Here is a 13,798-nt window from a genome sequence, read left to right on the forward strand (position 1 = left end):
CAGAGGACAGGGATGAGGAGGAGAAGGAGGTGTGTAAGTGTGCATTGGATTGAGAATAGATTGCTGTTGAGTCACCACCGCAGGGAACAAGTGAGCTATTTTTGACAGGCGGACAAAGTTAACCACATGCTGTACAGGCTTTGTGGTTTAATCTGGACAAGAAAAGCATTTGGATATGAGCAGGCAACCAATAGCTCTTTTGAAACATCAGTAGTTTCATATTTTAATGGAATTTTGGCATTGCTTGTTGATGCCACTGGTAATGCTGGGTGATACACTCTCAGAAGATAAAGTATATTATTGTACCTTTAGGGGTACAATGGCTTGTCACTGAGGCAGTACCCGCTAAGGTATTTTTTTGTACCCTTTTTATACTGCTTGGGAATATATAAGTACCTTTTTGGCCCTAAAAATGTACATATAGTTACCCTGAAGTCCAATAATGAGCCCTAGAGGGTACATTCGTGTGGATTGTACCTTGGGGAACAAAATGGACTCCTACTGTAACCCCTATTTCAGACAGTGTATGACAAAAAAATAAAATAAAATCACATCATGATTCTAAAAAATATTTCTATGATGCATGATATATAGGTTTGAGAACTAATTTCCCAGCAATGGATTGAAGGCAAATTTTTTAATATGCTCACTGATGCATTATTTTATATCTACAAAAATGTTTTAACTATTTACATTTAAACACTTTCTTTTTATTTATTAAAAAATACATTTAAAATTATCCAAAACCTGTACAGAAAAAATTTAACTTTTTCCTTTATAATAATAAATTTAAATGAATTTAATACTGAAAAATCTGTATGTTCTTTAGCACTTCACAATTTAAAAGATTAAGTACAAAATATTCACATAAACCCAGCTGCTTCCAGGCAGTTTGTAATTATTTAAAGAATTTTTTAATGTAACGAAAAGACATGACTATATCTCAGAAAAGCATATTGTGTTATAATTTATCCTGATATCGATATTATATCATCGTATTGCTCAGCTCTAGCCACTGATTTCTCCATTTGCTTTATAATCAGACTGAAGTATCTTGTATAGGACGCATTAACAGATTCTTATATAAGGGATAGGACAGGAAATCCTCAGGACCTAATCCTGAGTTCAATCCTGAATTCTGTTTGCTTTTTATGTAACTCGGCACCCAGTTTTACACAGACTAATCTGACTTATGAAACAAATGGCTCCTTCTGTATTTATGCTCTGAAATGAATGTTTCAAGGAGAAAGAGAGGGAGAGAACTCATATAATTATAGAGCTCACAGCTCTAAAGCCTCTCATGCATCAGCATGATTCTAATCCACACTGGAGGCGGCAATGGTGTGGAGGAGAGAGGGGAGAGGGAGTGGTGCGGTCAGACGGCGGTGGGTGAATGGTGATTCATAACTTGAAGACTTAATTAGCAATCAATGAGGTGGCAATTTCCTTAAATTTTTTTTTTTAACAATCAAAGGTTTATTACTAGAGAGTACAAGCAAAGCAAAAATGTGAAAATACTGTCCAGGAGATATATAACAAACTTTGGAAAATAATGCAGGCCTAAATACGTATATAATTCAGAAGTGGTTTTTTTTAAATCACATTTCAAAGTGTAATCAAAACATGCATCAATATGATTGCAAGATTTCAATGTTTCTACATTCTAAAGCCCTCAGTTTTTGCCACATTTCTTCTTATGTGATACCGAAACTTTCTTTTTCAAAGAATTATGTAATGCCGTCTTATTTTTGTAAGTATAAGGAGTCTTTTTTGGAATAAGGCCAGATGTGCCTGAAAGCAAGGCTTGAAAACGTGTCTATGTACATTTGAAGGATGTTGCTGGATACTGGGATGGGTACTTGTCCATCTCATCTCATTATCTCTAGCCGCTTTATCCTGTTCTATAGGGTCGCAGGCAAGCTGGAGCCTATCCCAGCTGACTACGGGCGAAAGGCGGGGTACACCCTGGACAAGTCGTCAGGTCATCACAGGGCTGCACATAGACACAGACAACCATTCACACCTACGGTCAATTTAGAGTCACCAGTTAACCTAACCTGCATGTCTTTGGACTGTGGGGGAAACCGGAGCACCCGGAGGAAACCCACGCGGACACAGGGAGGACATGCAAACGCTGCACAAAAAGGCCCTCGCCGGCCATGGGGCTCGAACCCGGACCTTCTTGCTGTGAGGCGACAGCGCTAACCACTACACCACCGTGCCGCCCGGTACTTGTCCAAACAACTGAAAAGAATAGAAGTGAGCTGTCAGTTAGGTCACTATCCATAAATGACTTTTCCCCATTACACAAAACAGTGCATTAGGTGACACAGTCAGGAGCTTGGACATGAAGAAAGAAATGCTAATCAGTTGAGAAATGACTCTTCATAACACACTTAATGACAACATACATTTTTCTCATTGTTACAGTACCAATGGTTTTAGGCACAGCCAGAAAAAAAAAACTGTTCAGAATTCGACCTTCCAAAAATTAAGCAGGCCTGTGTGTGCAGAGTTTGCATGGTCTCCCCATGCCTGCATGGGTTTTCTCGGGGTTTCCTTCCACATTCCAAAGACATGAGGATTAAGTAAACTGGCTACTCTACATTGCCCATATGTGAATGGTTGTTCATCTTTTTTTTAAGAAGAGAAGAAGCCTTTATTGTCACATGTATACTCAAGCACAGTGAAATTCCTCTTCTGCATTCAACCCATTTGGGGCAGTGAACACACCCATGTGCACGCACACACACAAGTGAGCAATGAGCTGACATACCCAGAGCAGTGGGCAGCTATACCCAGGCTTAGGTGCCTTGCTTGAGGGCACTTAAGCCCAAGGCCGCCCCGTGTTAACCTAACCGCATGTTTTTGGACTGTGGGGGAAACCAGAGCACCCAGAGGAAACCCATGCAGGCATAGGAAGTACATGCAAACTCTACATAGAAAGGCCCCCACTGGCCACGACCCCAGAACCTTCTTGCTGTGAGGCGATAATGCTAACCACTACACCACCGTGCCACCCTCTGTATAGCCCTGCAATAGATTGGTGACCTCCCCAAATTGTACCCTGCCTCTCACCCGAAGTCAGCTGGTATGGGCTCCAGCTTTCCCTGTGATCCTGACAGATAAGTGGTATAGATGAAAGGATAAATGAAGCAGACAAACGCTATCTACAAATGTTTGCATACACTATATGACCAAGTCTTTGTAGACATCTGACCATCACATCCCATTCCAAAAATATGGACTTGGCTCCACCTTTGCTCCTATAATAGCCTCCACTCTTTTGGAAAGGCTTTCCACAAGATTTCGTCATGTGGCTGTTGGGATTTGTGTTCATTCAGCCCCAAGGGAAGGCTCTGATGACAGGCAAGGAGGCACGGCGTATAGTCTGTATTCCAGTTCATCCCAAAAGCTGGAGTTAAGGTCAGGGCTCTGTGCGGGAAACTCACATTCTTCAATATCAACCTTGTCAAAACATGCATTCATGGAACTCACTTTGTGCACAGCAGCATTGTCATGCTGGAACAGGTTTGGGCCTCTTAGTTCCAGTGAAGGGAAACTGTAATGCTATAGTATACTAACACACTCTATACAATTGTGTGCTTCCAACATTGTGGCAACAGTTTGAGGAAAGTTCACGTATGGCTATGATGGTCAGGTGTCCACATATACGTAAGTTCATATAGTATACATGAGCCATATATACCTGACATTTTCCATGCTTTACCATGCAATACACAAATCTCTCAAAAGAGGAAAAAGTGACACACATGAATTGATTAATTGAATCTAATGAATAAATACAGAGTCAACAAAAATGTCTATAGTGATCCCAGGCCTCAATCACAATCAGTCTGGTTCCTATGGATTTTTTAAAGTCTGTAAATAATCAAAATATCCTACAGCATTAAGGTATGGAAGCCTGTTTGCACCATCATAATATTGAGAAAGCTTGTCATTATAATGACTTAATATTTCACAATAATGAGAACATATTCACAAATTATGACTTTCTAGTTCATAATAATGAGATCTTCTTCCTCCTCCTGCTTGTCCAGCACTGTTGCCAGGTCCTACTGATCCACGTCATACTAAAATTGGAGCACTGTTTTATGCCAGATGCCCTTCCGGTCGCAACCCTCCCATTTCTAGGCTTGGGAAAAAAAACATTCACGCTTATGGGCAATTTAGAGTAGCCAGTTACCCTAACTGCATGTCACTGGACTGTAGGAGGAAACCAGAGCACCCGGTGGAAACCCACACTGACACAGGGAGAAAATGCAAACTCCAAACAGAAAGGCTCCTGTTGGCTACTGGGCTCGAACCCAGAACCTTCTTGCTGTGACGTAACAGTGCTAACCACTACAACACTGTGTTGCCCTTCATAATAATGAGATATTAGGTCATCATTTTAAGAAAATGTTCTCATTAATATGAAATAGTGATTATGATGTGGCATAAGGGCAGCACGGTGGTGTAGTGTTTAGCACTGTCGCCTCACAGCAAGAAGGCCCTGGGTTTGAGCCCAGTGGCCGACGGGGGCCTTTCTGTATGGAGTTTGCATGTTCTCCCCGCATCTGCATGGGTTTCCTCTGGGTCCTCTGGTTTAGTCCAAAGACATGCAGGTTAGGCTAATTGGTGGCTCTAAATTGATCATAGGTGTGAATGTGAGTGCGAATGGTTGTTTGTCTCTATGTGTCAGCCCTGCGATGACCTGGCGACTTGTCCAGGGTGTACCCCGCCTCTCACCCATAGTCAGCTGGGATAGACTCCAGCTTGCCCGCGACCCTGCACAGGATAAGCGGCTACAGACAATGGATGGATGGATTATGAAGTGTCATAAGGGCGGCACGGTTGTGTAGTGGTTAACACTGTCGCCTCACAGCAAGAAGGTTCTGGGTTTGAGCCCAGTGGCTGACGGGGGCCTTTCTGTGTGGAGTTTGCATGTTCTCCCCACATCTGCATGGGTTTCCTCCGGGTCCTCTGGTTTAGTCCAAAGACATGCAGGTTAGGCTAATTGGTGGCTCTAAATTGACCGTAGGTGTGAATGGTTGTTTGTCTCTATGTGCAGCCCTGCGATGACCTGCTGACTTGTCCAGGGTGTAACCCGCCTCTCACCCATAGTCAGCTGGGATAGGCTCCAGCTTGCCCGTGACCCTGCACAGGATAAGCGGCTACAGATAATGGATGGATGGATGGATGGATGGATGGGTGGGTGGGTTTGCATGTTCTCCCTGTGTCTGCATGGGTTTCCTCCGGGTGCTCTGGTTTAATTGGTTGCTCTAAATTGACCGTAGGTGTGAATGTGAGTGTGAATGGTTGTGTGTCTCTGTGTCAGCCCTGCGATGACCTGGCGACTTGTCCAGGGTGTACCCCGCCTCTCACCCATAGTCAGCTGGGATAGGCTCCAGCTTGCCCGCAACCCTGCACAGGATAAGCGGCTACAGATAATGGATAGATGCGTCGTAATTATAAGTGTCTCATAACTATGAGATACAAAATCGTACGGTAATTATGAGCTATGTTCTAATTATCATGGTGTACTATGTGACTTTTTTTTTTCCAGGTGGCAGAAACAGACTTGTCTGTCTGCTCAGATTCACAGAGCTCTGAATGCATGAATGAAGCCTCAGTTACTTGCGTACAGTGGAGCAGAGCAGCGACAAATGTCATCTTCTTGGAAACAATGTGAAAACAAAGACTTACAAATCCAAGTTGTGGCTTGAAATCAGACCAAAAGGGCAGACTGGAGTAATGCTGACATTCCTCAAGTGTGTAATTAGTCACTGTTTATCAATGCACAACTGATGTATTTATCTCTTGGTGAATGAATGGGTGAAAAAAAAAACCTAGAAGAAAACAGCTCTTCTTGCTGAAGTCAGAATGAATGGTGTCCATGTGTAAATGTGTAAATGGTGGTGATGCAGCAGTATGGAGCTACTCACGTCCCGAGAATCTCCTTCAACTCGAAAATCTTCTTGATGTCATCGACTTGCTTTTTCCATGAGCCCTTCGCCGAGCCTTCATTTCCCTTGGCCATGGGATCAGATGGGTGCGTAAAGAAATAACCTGACCTTGTTACTAAGTCGAAACACAGCAGCGGTGTTATTACCCAGAGGGAAATGAAACGGTGTGTGTGTGTGTGTGTGCACGGTGTGTGCGGTGCGTGTGTGGGTGTGTGCGGTGCGTGTGTGTGTGTGCGCGCGTCTCTGTATCTCACAGCTGATTTACGCAGAGCCGCAAACCTGCACTAATCCGGCGACCTGGCTCTCTCTATCATCCAGAGTGCTGCATGAGTGAGATAAAAAACACACACTTTTGCCCACTCCTTCATTAACTGCATCCCAGCTGAAGGAGAAGCAAAAGCAAATAAGATCAAGATTGCAACACAGGAGCACTGAAAACTGCAATCCAGCCTACAGCGCATCAGCATCAGTGCATACAGAAGCTTAGACATGAACATGATGAAGGAAATCATGATGAAGGAAATCAGTTGAGAAGATTATTCTTCATAATACATTTCATGGGCGGCACGGTGGTGTAGTGGTTAGCGCTGTCGCCTCACAGCAAGAAGGTCCTGGGTTCGAGTCCAGCGGCCGACAGGGCCCTTTCTGTGCGGAGTTTGCACGTTCTCCCTGTGTCCGCGTGGGTTTCCTCCGGGTGCTCCGGTTTCCCCCACAGTCCAAAGACATGCAGGTTAGGTTAACTGGTGACTCTAAATTTACCGTAGGTGTGAATGTGAGTGTGAATGGTTGTCTGTGTCTATGTGTCAGCCCTGTGATGACCTGGCGACTTGTCCAGGGTGTACCCCGCCTTTCGCCCATAGTCAGCTGGGATAGGCTCCAGCTTGCCTGCGACCCTGTAGAAGGATAAAGCGGCTAGAGATAATGAGATGAGATACATTTCATGATAATACTGATTCTTCTTCTCATTGTCAGAGGTGATTCTAGAGTCTGTTGTGGCCCCAAGCAAAAATTTCCAGGGGACCCTTCTGACCAGTGTTCATCACCAATATGTAATGTCCCTATCAAATAAACCAATAAAATAAACTGTACAGTATCACCAGGAACAATGAGCAGACGTGCAGCTTGTGAACAGGCAAGGCAGGCAACTGCTTGGGGGCCTCTGGCACAGGGGCCCCCCGAGAGTCGGGGCCCGAGGGCTTATTTATTTTGTTTTTTACCATTGTATTTTCATATTTGGAATTTAAAAAACTTTGGTTTCATACATTTTTTGTTGGCGTCAGATCATCTCATGATCTCTAGCCGCTTTATCCTGTTCTACAGGGTCGCAGGCAAGCTGGAGCCTATCCCAGCTGACTACGGGTGAAAGGTGGGGTACACCCTGGACAAGTCGCCAGGTCATCACAGGGCTGACACAAACACAGACAACCATTCACACTCACATTCACACCTACGCTCAATTTAGAGTCACCAGTTAACCTAACCTGCATGTCTTTGGACTGTGGGGGAAACCGGAGCACCCGGAGGAAACCCACATGGGCACGGGGAGAACATGCAAACTCCGCACAGAAAGGCCCTCGCCGGCCATGGGGCTCGAACCCGGACCTTCTTGCTGTGAGGCGACAGCGCTAACCACTACACCACCGTGCCGCCCCGGGTGTCAGATTATTTATAACATATTGGTGATGAACACTGGTCAGAAGGGTCCCCTGGAAATTTTTGCTTGGGGCCACAACAGACTCTAGAATCACCTCTGACAATGAGAAGAAGAATCAGTATTATCATGAAATGTATCTCATCTCATCTCATTATCTCTAGCCACTTTATCCCATTCTACAGGGTCGCAGGCAAGCTGGAGCCTATCCCAGCTGACTACGGGCGAAAGGCGGGGTACACCCTGGACAAGTCGCCAGGTCATCACAGGGCTGACACATAGACACAGACAACCATTCACACTCACATTCACACCTACGGTAAATTTAGAGTCACCAGTTAACCTAACCTGCATGTCTTTGGACTGTGGGGGAAACCGGAGCACCCGGAGGAAACCCACACGGACACAGGGAGAACATGCAAACTCCACACAGAAAGGCCCTCGCCGGCCATTGGGCTTGAACCCAGAACCTTCTTGGTGTGAGGCGACAGTGCTAACCACTATACCACCGTGCCACCCTATATAAAACATATACAGTGGTGCTTGAAAGTTTGTGAACCCTTTAGAATTTTCTATATTTCTGCATAAATATGACCTAAAACATCATCAGATTTTCACACAAGTCCTAAAAGTAGATAAAGAGAACCCAGTTAAACAAATGAAACAAAAATATTATACTTGCTCATTTATTTATTGAGGAAAATGATCCAATATTACATATCTGTGAGTGGCAAAAGTATGTGAACCTCTAGGATTAGCAGTTAATTTGAAGGTGAAATTAGAGTCAGGTGTTTTCAATCAATGGGATGACAATCAGGTGTGAGTGGGCACCTCGTTTTATTTAAAGAATAGGGATCTATCAAAGTCTGATCTTCACAACACATGTTTGTGGAAGTGTATCATGGCACGAACAAAGGAGATTTCTAAGGACCTCAGAAAAAGTGTTGTTGATGCTCATCAGGCTGGAAAAGGTTACAAAACCATCTCTAAAGAGTTTGGACTCCACCAATCCACAGTCAGACAGATTGTGTACAAATGGAGGAAATTCAAGACCATTGTTACCCTCCCCAGGAGTGGTCGACCAACAAAGATCACTCCAAGAGCAAGGCGTGTAATAGTCGGCAAGGTCACAAAGGACCCCAGGGTAACTTCTAAGCAACTGAAGGCCTCTCTCACATTGGCTAATGTTAATGTTCATGAGTCCACCATCAGGAGAACACTGAACAACAATGGTGTGCATGGCAGGGTTGCAAGGAGAAAGCCACTGCTCTCCAAAAAGAACATTGCTGCTCGTCTGCAGTTTGCTAAAGATCACGTGGACAAGCCAGAAGGCTATTGGAAAAATGTTTTGCGGACGGATGAAACCAAAATAGAACTTTTTGGTTTAAATGAGAAGCATTATATTTGGAGAAAGGAAAACACTGCATTCCAGCATAAGAACCTTATCCCATCTGTGAAACATGGTGGTGGTAGTATCATGGTTTGGGCCTGTTTTGCTGCATCTGGGCCAGTACGGCTTGCCATCATTGATGGAACAATGAATTCTGAATTATACCAGCAAATTCTAAAGGAAAATGTCAGGACATCCGTCATTGAACTGAATCTCAAGAGAAGGTGGGTCATGCAGCAAGACAATGACCCTAAGTGCAAAAGTCGTTCTACCAAAGAATGGTTAAAGAAGAATAAAGTTAATGTTTTGGAATGGCCATGTCAAAGTCCTGACCTTAATCCAATGGAAATGTTGTGGAAGGACCTGAAGTGAGCAGTTCATGTGAGGAAACCCACCAACATCCCAGAGTCGAAGCTGTTCTGTATGGAGGAATGGGCTAAAATTCCTCCAAGCCAGTGTGCAGGACTGATTTACAGTTACTGCTGCACAAGGGGGTCACACCAGATACTGAAAGCAACGGTTCACATACTTTTGCCACTCACAGATATGTAATATTGGATCATTTTCCTCAATAAATAAATGAGCAAGTATAATATTTTTGTCTCATTTGTTTAACTGGGTTCTCTTTATCTACTTTTAGGACTTGCATGAAAATCTGATGATGTTTTAGGTCATATTTATGCAGAAATATAGAAAATTCTAAAGGGTTCACAAACTTTCAAGCACCACTGTATACTTATAATTCTTAAAATTCTCAAAACTCAAAAGATTATGTTTTTTTTAAATATCACAATAATGAAATGATAATGCTTTCTTATCAAATATTTTTATAGCTTTTTTAAAGAGCAATTCTATTGGTTTAAATGTTGCTGTACTAGTTAATGACCAATTTATGAAGCAGTACTTAATATGTGAGAAAATCATAGAATGTAGAAACATCTTAGCAGCTTTCATGTTGAGAAATGGCCAAATTTGCCTGAAATTGTGAATGTTGAATTTTACTTTATTTGACACCCTTTTAACATGACTTTTGAAGGTTAATGTGGAGTCCAGGGTTACTCCCAAATACTCGTACTTACCTCATTAACAAGATCAAGCTCTTCTCCTCTAAGGAACACATTAGAATGTGTCAACTTAGTAGCCTGTTTAGAAAACATCATGCAGACTGTTTTTTTGGTGTTCAGATATAGGCATGATTCAGTTAGCCAGTCCTGAATATGAGTCATTACAGATGTTAAAGTCGATGTAACTTGTTGGATGTTTTTAGCATGCGTATAAATTACTACATCATCCGCATACACCTGGATGTTAACACTAAGACAGACATCAGGTAGATCATTTATATATAATGTGAATAGAATTGGACCAAGTATGGAACCTTGTGGGACAATAGCCTCAATACCGTAGGTTAGGCACAATAACATAAAGAACAGACAGGGGAAAAATGTTCACAATTTGACCTTGATAATCAAAGCAGATAAAATCTATGCACAAATACATACAGTTGTGGTCAGAAGTTTACAAACAGTGACTTAAATGTCATCTTGGATATGAATGGACTGGACTTGCAACACCAACCACTTGTACAGGAAGGGACAGAACAGGCTACACTTCCTTAGGAGGCTGCGGTCCTTTAATATCTGTAGGAAACTCTTGTGGATGTTCTATCAGCCCGTGGTTGCCAGTGTCCTGTTTTACACCGTGGTGTGCTGGGGGGGCAGCACATCCAAGAAGGACACATCCAGGCTGGACAAACTGATCAGGCGGGCCGGCTCTGTGGTCGGCATGAAGCTGGACTCTCTGGTGACGGTGGCAGAGAAGAGGACTATGGACAAACTACTGAACATCATGGACAATGCCAGTCACCCTCTGCACACCGTCATCAGCAACCAGAGGAGCCTGTTCAGTGACAGAATGCTCCTTCCCAAGTGCAGGACAAACAGACTTAAAAACTCCTTTGTCCCTCATGCCATCAGACTGTACAACTCCTCTCTGGGGAGAAGGAGGGGTAACAGGAGGACAGAGGACGGGAAGGAACAGTAGCCTAGACTGACAATAAGCAATACTGGAAAATGTGCAATATAATGTACAATATAAAGTGCAATATCTCTCCTGCTGCCCCCCTCCTCTCTTCCCCATATCTCATTCTTTTTATATTTGTATATGTAAATATTTAATTTAATTTATCTAGAAGTTTTTTCAATATTTTCTATTCTCTGTTTATCCTGTAATGATGCTGCTGGAATCTGAATTTCCCTGAGGGAACCCTCCCAAAGGGATCAATTAAGTTATATCTAATCTAATCTAATCTAATCTAATCTAATCTAATCTAATCTAATCTAATCTAATCTAATGTCATGGCAATATTTGGGCTTTCAGTCATTTCTTTGAACTGTTCTTTTTCTGTGGCAGAATGATTGTACAGCATACATCTTTAAAAAATAAAAACAATACTAGCATTTGGTGCACAAGTTTTAATTTTCTCATCTCATCTCATTATCTCTAGCCGCTTTATCCTTCTACAGGGTCGCAGGCAAGCTGGAGCCTATCCCAGCTGACTACGGGCGAAAGGCGGGGTACACCCTGGACAAGTCGCCAGGTCATCACAGGGCTGACACATAGACACAGACAACCATTCACACTCACATTCACACCTACGGTCAATTTAGAGTCACCAGTTAACCTAACCTGCATGTCTTTGGACTGTGGGGGAAACCGGAGCACCCGGAGGAAACCCACGCGGACACGGGGAGAACATGCAAACTCCGCACAGAAAGGCCCTCGCCGGCCCCGGGGCTCGAACCCAGGACCTTCTTGCTGTGAGGCGACAGTGCTAACCACTACACCACCGTGCCGCCAGTTTTAATTTTCTTTGGGTTTTCTGAAATCAACACAGGGTCAAAAATTTATATACAGCACACCTAATATTTGAGTAAAATGTCTCATTGCAAGATTCACCTTGACCAAATATTTTTGTTTACCACGAACAAGCTTCTGGCAGAATTCTGGTTGGATATTTCATGACTTTTCATGGTAGAATTGGTAGATCCATCCATTATCTGTAGCCGCTTATCCTGTTCTACAGGGTCGCAGGCAAGCTGGAGTCTATCCCAGCTGACTATGGGCGAGAGGCGGGGTACACCCTGGACAAGTCACCAGGTCATCACAGGGCTGACACAGAGACAAGCAACCATTCACACTCACATTCACACCTACAGTCAATTTAGAGCCACCAATTAACCTAACCTGCATGCCTTTGGACTGTGGGGAAAACTGGAGCACCCGGAGGAAACCCATGCAGACATGGGGAGAACATGCAAACTCCACACAGAAGGGCCCTCGCCGGCCACTGGGCTCGAACCTAGGACCTTCTTGCTGTGAGGCGACAGTGCTAACCACTACACCAGAATTGGAAGAGTTCAATTAATTTTTTTTTCTTGGCATGGACTCGACTTATAAGTACGGTCCATATATTTTCAACAGGATTGAAGTCAGGACTTGTTTTCAGCTTAATGTTAGCCTGCTTTTTCCTCCACAACCAGCTCTGATGTGTGTATGGGTTCATTGTCCTGTTGTAACTCCCAAGTCGTGTTCAAGTTTCTGATGGTTTATGCTGAAGAATTCTGAGGTAGTCCTCCTTCTTCATTATTCCATCCACTTTGTGCAATGAACCAGTTCCACTGGCAGCAAAACACCCCCAGAGCATGATGACCCTACCACCACCACCAGTTGGTACAGTGTCCCTCTGTACATGGTGGTTATTGTGGCCAAACAACTCAATCTTTGTCTCATCTGACCATACAGCTATCCTCCAGAAGGCTTTTTCTTTGTCCATGTGGTCAGCTTCAAATTTTAGTTAAGCTTGAAGGTGTCAATTTTGGAGCAGAGAGTTATTTCTTGGATAGCAGCCTCTTAATTCATGGTGATCTGAACTGTAGACAGTGATCCATCAGCTTCTAGTTCATGGCAGGGCTGTGCCATGGTGGTTCCCAGGTTGTTCCTGACCATCCAAACCAAGTTCCTTTCAGCTGAGGGTGACAGTTTGGGTTTTCTTGAAGCAAAGTGGCTTGGCAAAGTGACTACACCTCACAATAACTTGGATACAATTGTTTGAACAGATCTTGGAATTTGCAGTTGTTTAGAAATGGCTCCAAGAGACATTCTGGTGTTGTATATATCTGCAATCCTCTTTCTCAGATCTGCACTGAGCTCCTTGGACTTTCCCATTTTACTGTCTGCTGGTCAATCCAATGACTGCTGTAAACAAACCCTTTTTATGAAGGCACAGAGAAGCTACCAGCTGGAGTCAATCATGATCACTAACAGGAAGTTAAGAGACCTTGGTCTTGGCAAGATAAAAGACATTTTGGAAGTTTCAGCACCTCTGAATTAACAGTCTAAATGAGTGTATGTAAATTTTTGACCCTGTATGTATAATTTTGACCCTGTGTTGATTTCAGAAGACCTAAAGAAAATTAAAACTTGTGCACCAAATTCTAGAGTTTTTTTTTTCAATTAAAGATGTATGCTGTACATTCTGCCACAGAAAAAGAACAGTTCAGAGAAATTATTGAAAACCCAAATATTGCCGTGACATTCATATCCCAGATGACATTCATGCCACCGTATGTAAACTTCTGACCACAGCTGTACACAGACTATACTCATCTCATCTCATTATCTCTAGCCGCTTTATCCTTCTACAGGGTCACAGGCAAGCTGGAGCCTATCCCAGCTGACTACGGGCGAAAGGCGGGGCACACCCTGGACAAGTCGCCAGGTCATCAC

General features: G+C 43.4%; 1 protein-coding gene across 2 annotated transcripts in view; it reads right to left on the reverse strand.

The window, feature by feature from the left end:
- Positions 1 to 6,043, reverse strand: part of camk1db (calcium/calmodulin-dependent protein kinase 1Db) — a 50,660-nt gene extending 44,617 nt beyond the window's left edge. For both annotated transcript variants that reach the window (XM_060908608.1, XM_060908601.1), the window contains exon 1: positions 5,949 to 6,043. In XM_060908608.1, the coding sequence (XP_060764591.1) occupies positions 5,949 to 6,043 (95 nt within the window). The remainder of the gene's footprint in view (positions 1 to 5,948) is intronic.
- Between the last annotated feature and the right edge of the window lie 7,755 nt (positions 6,044 to 13,798).

The sequence above is a fragment of the Neoarius graeffei genome, chromosome 2 (assembly GCF_027579695.1).
Source record: "Neoarius graeffei isolate fNeoGra1 chromosome 2, fNeoGra1.pri, whole genome shotgun sequence".
Classification (NCBI taxonomy): Eukaryota; Metazoa; Chordata; class Actinopteri; order Siluriformes; family Ariidae; genus Neoarius; species Neoarius graeffei.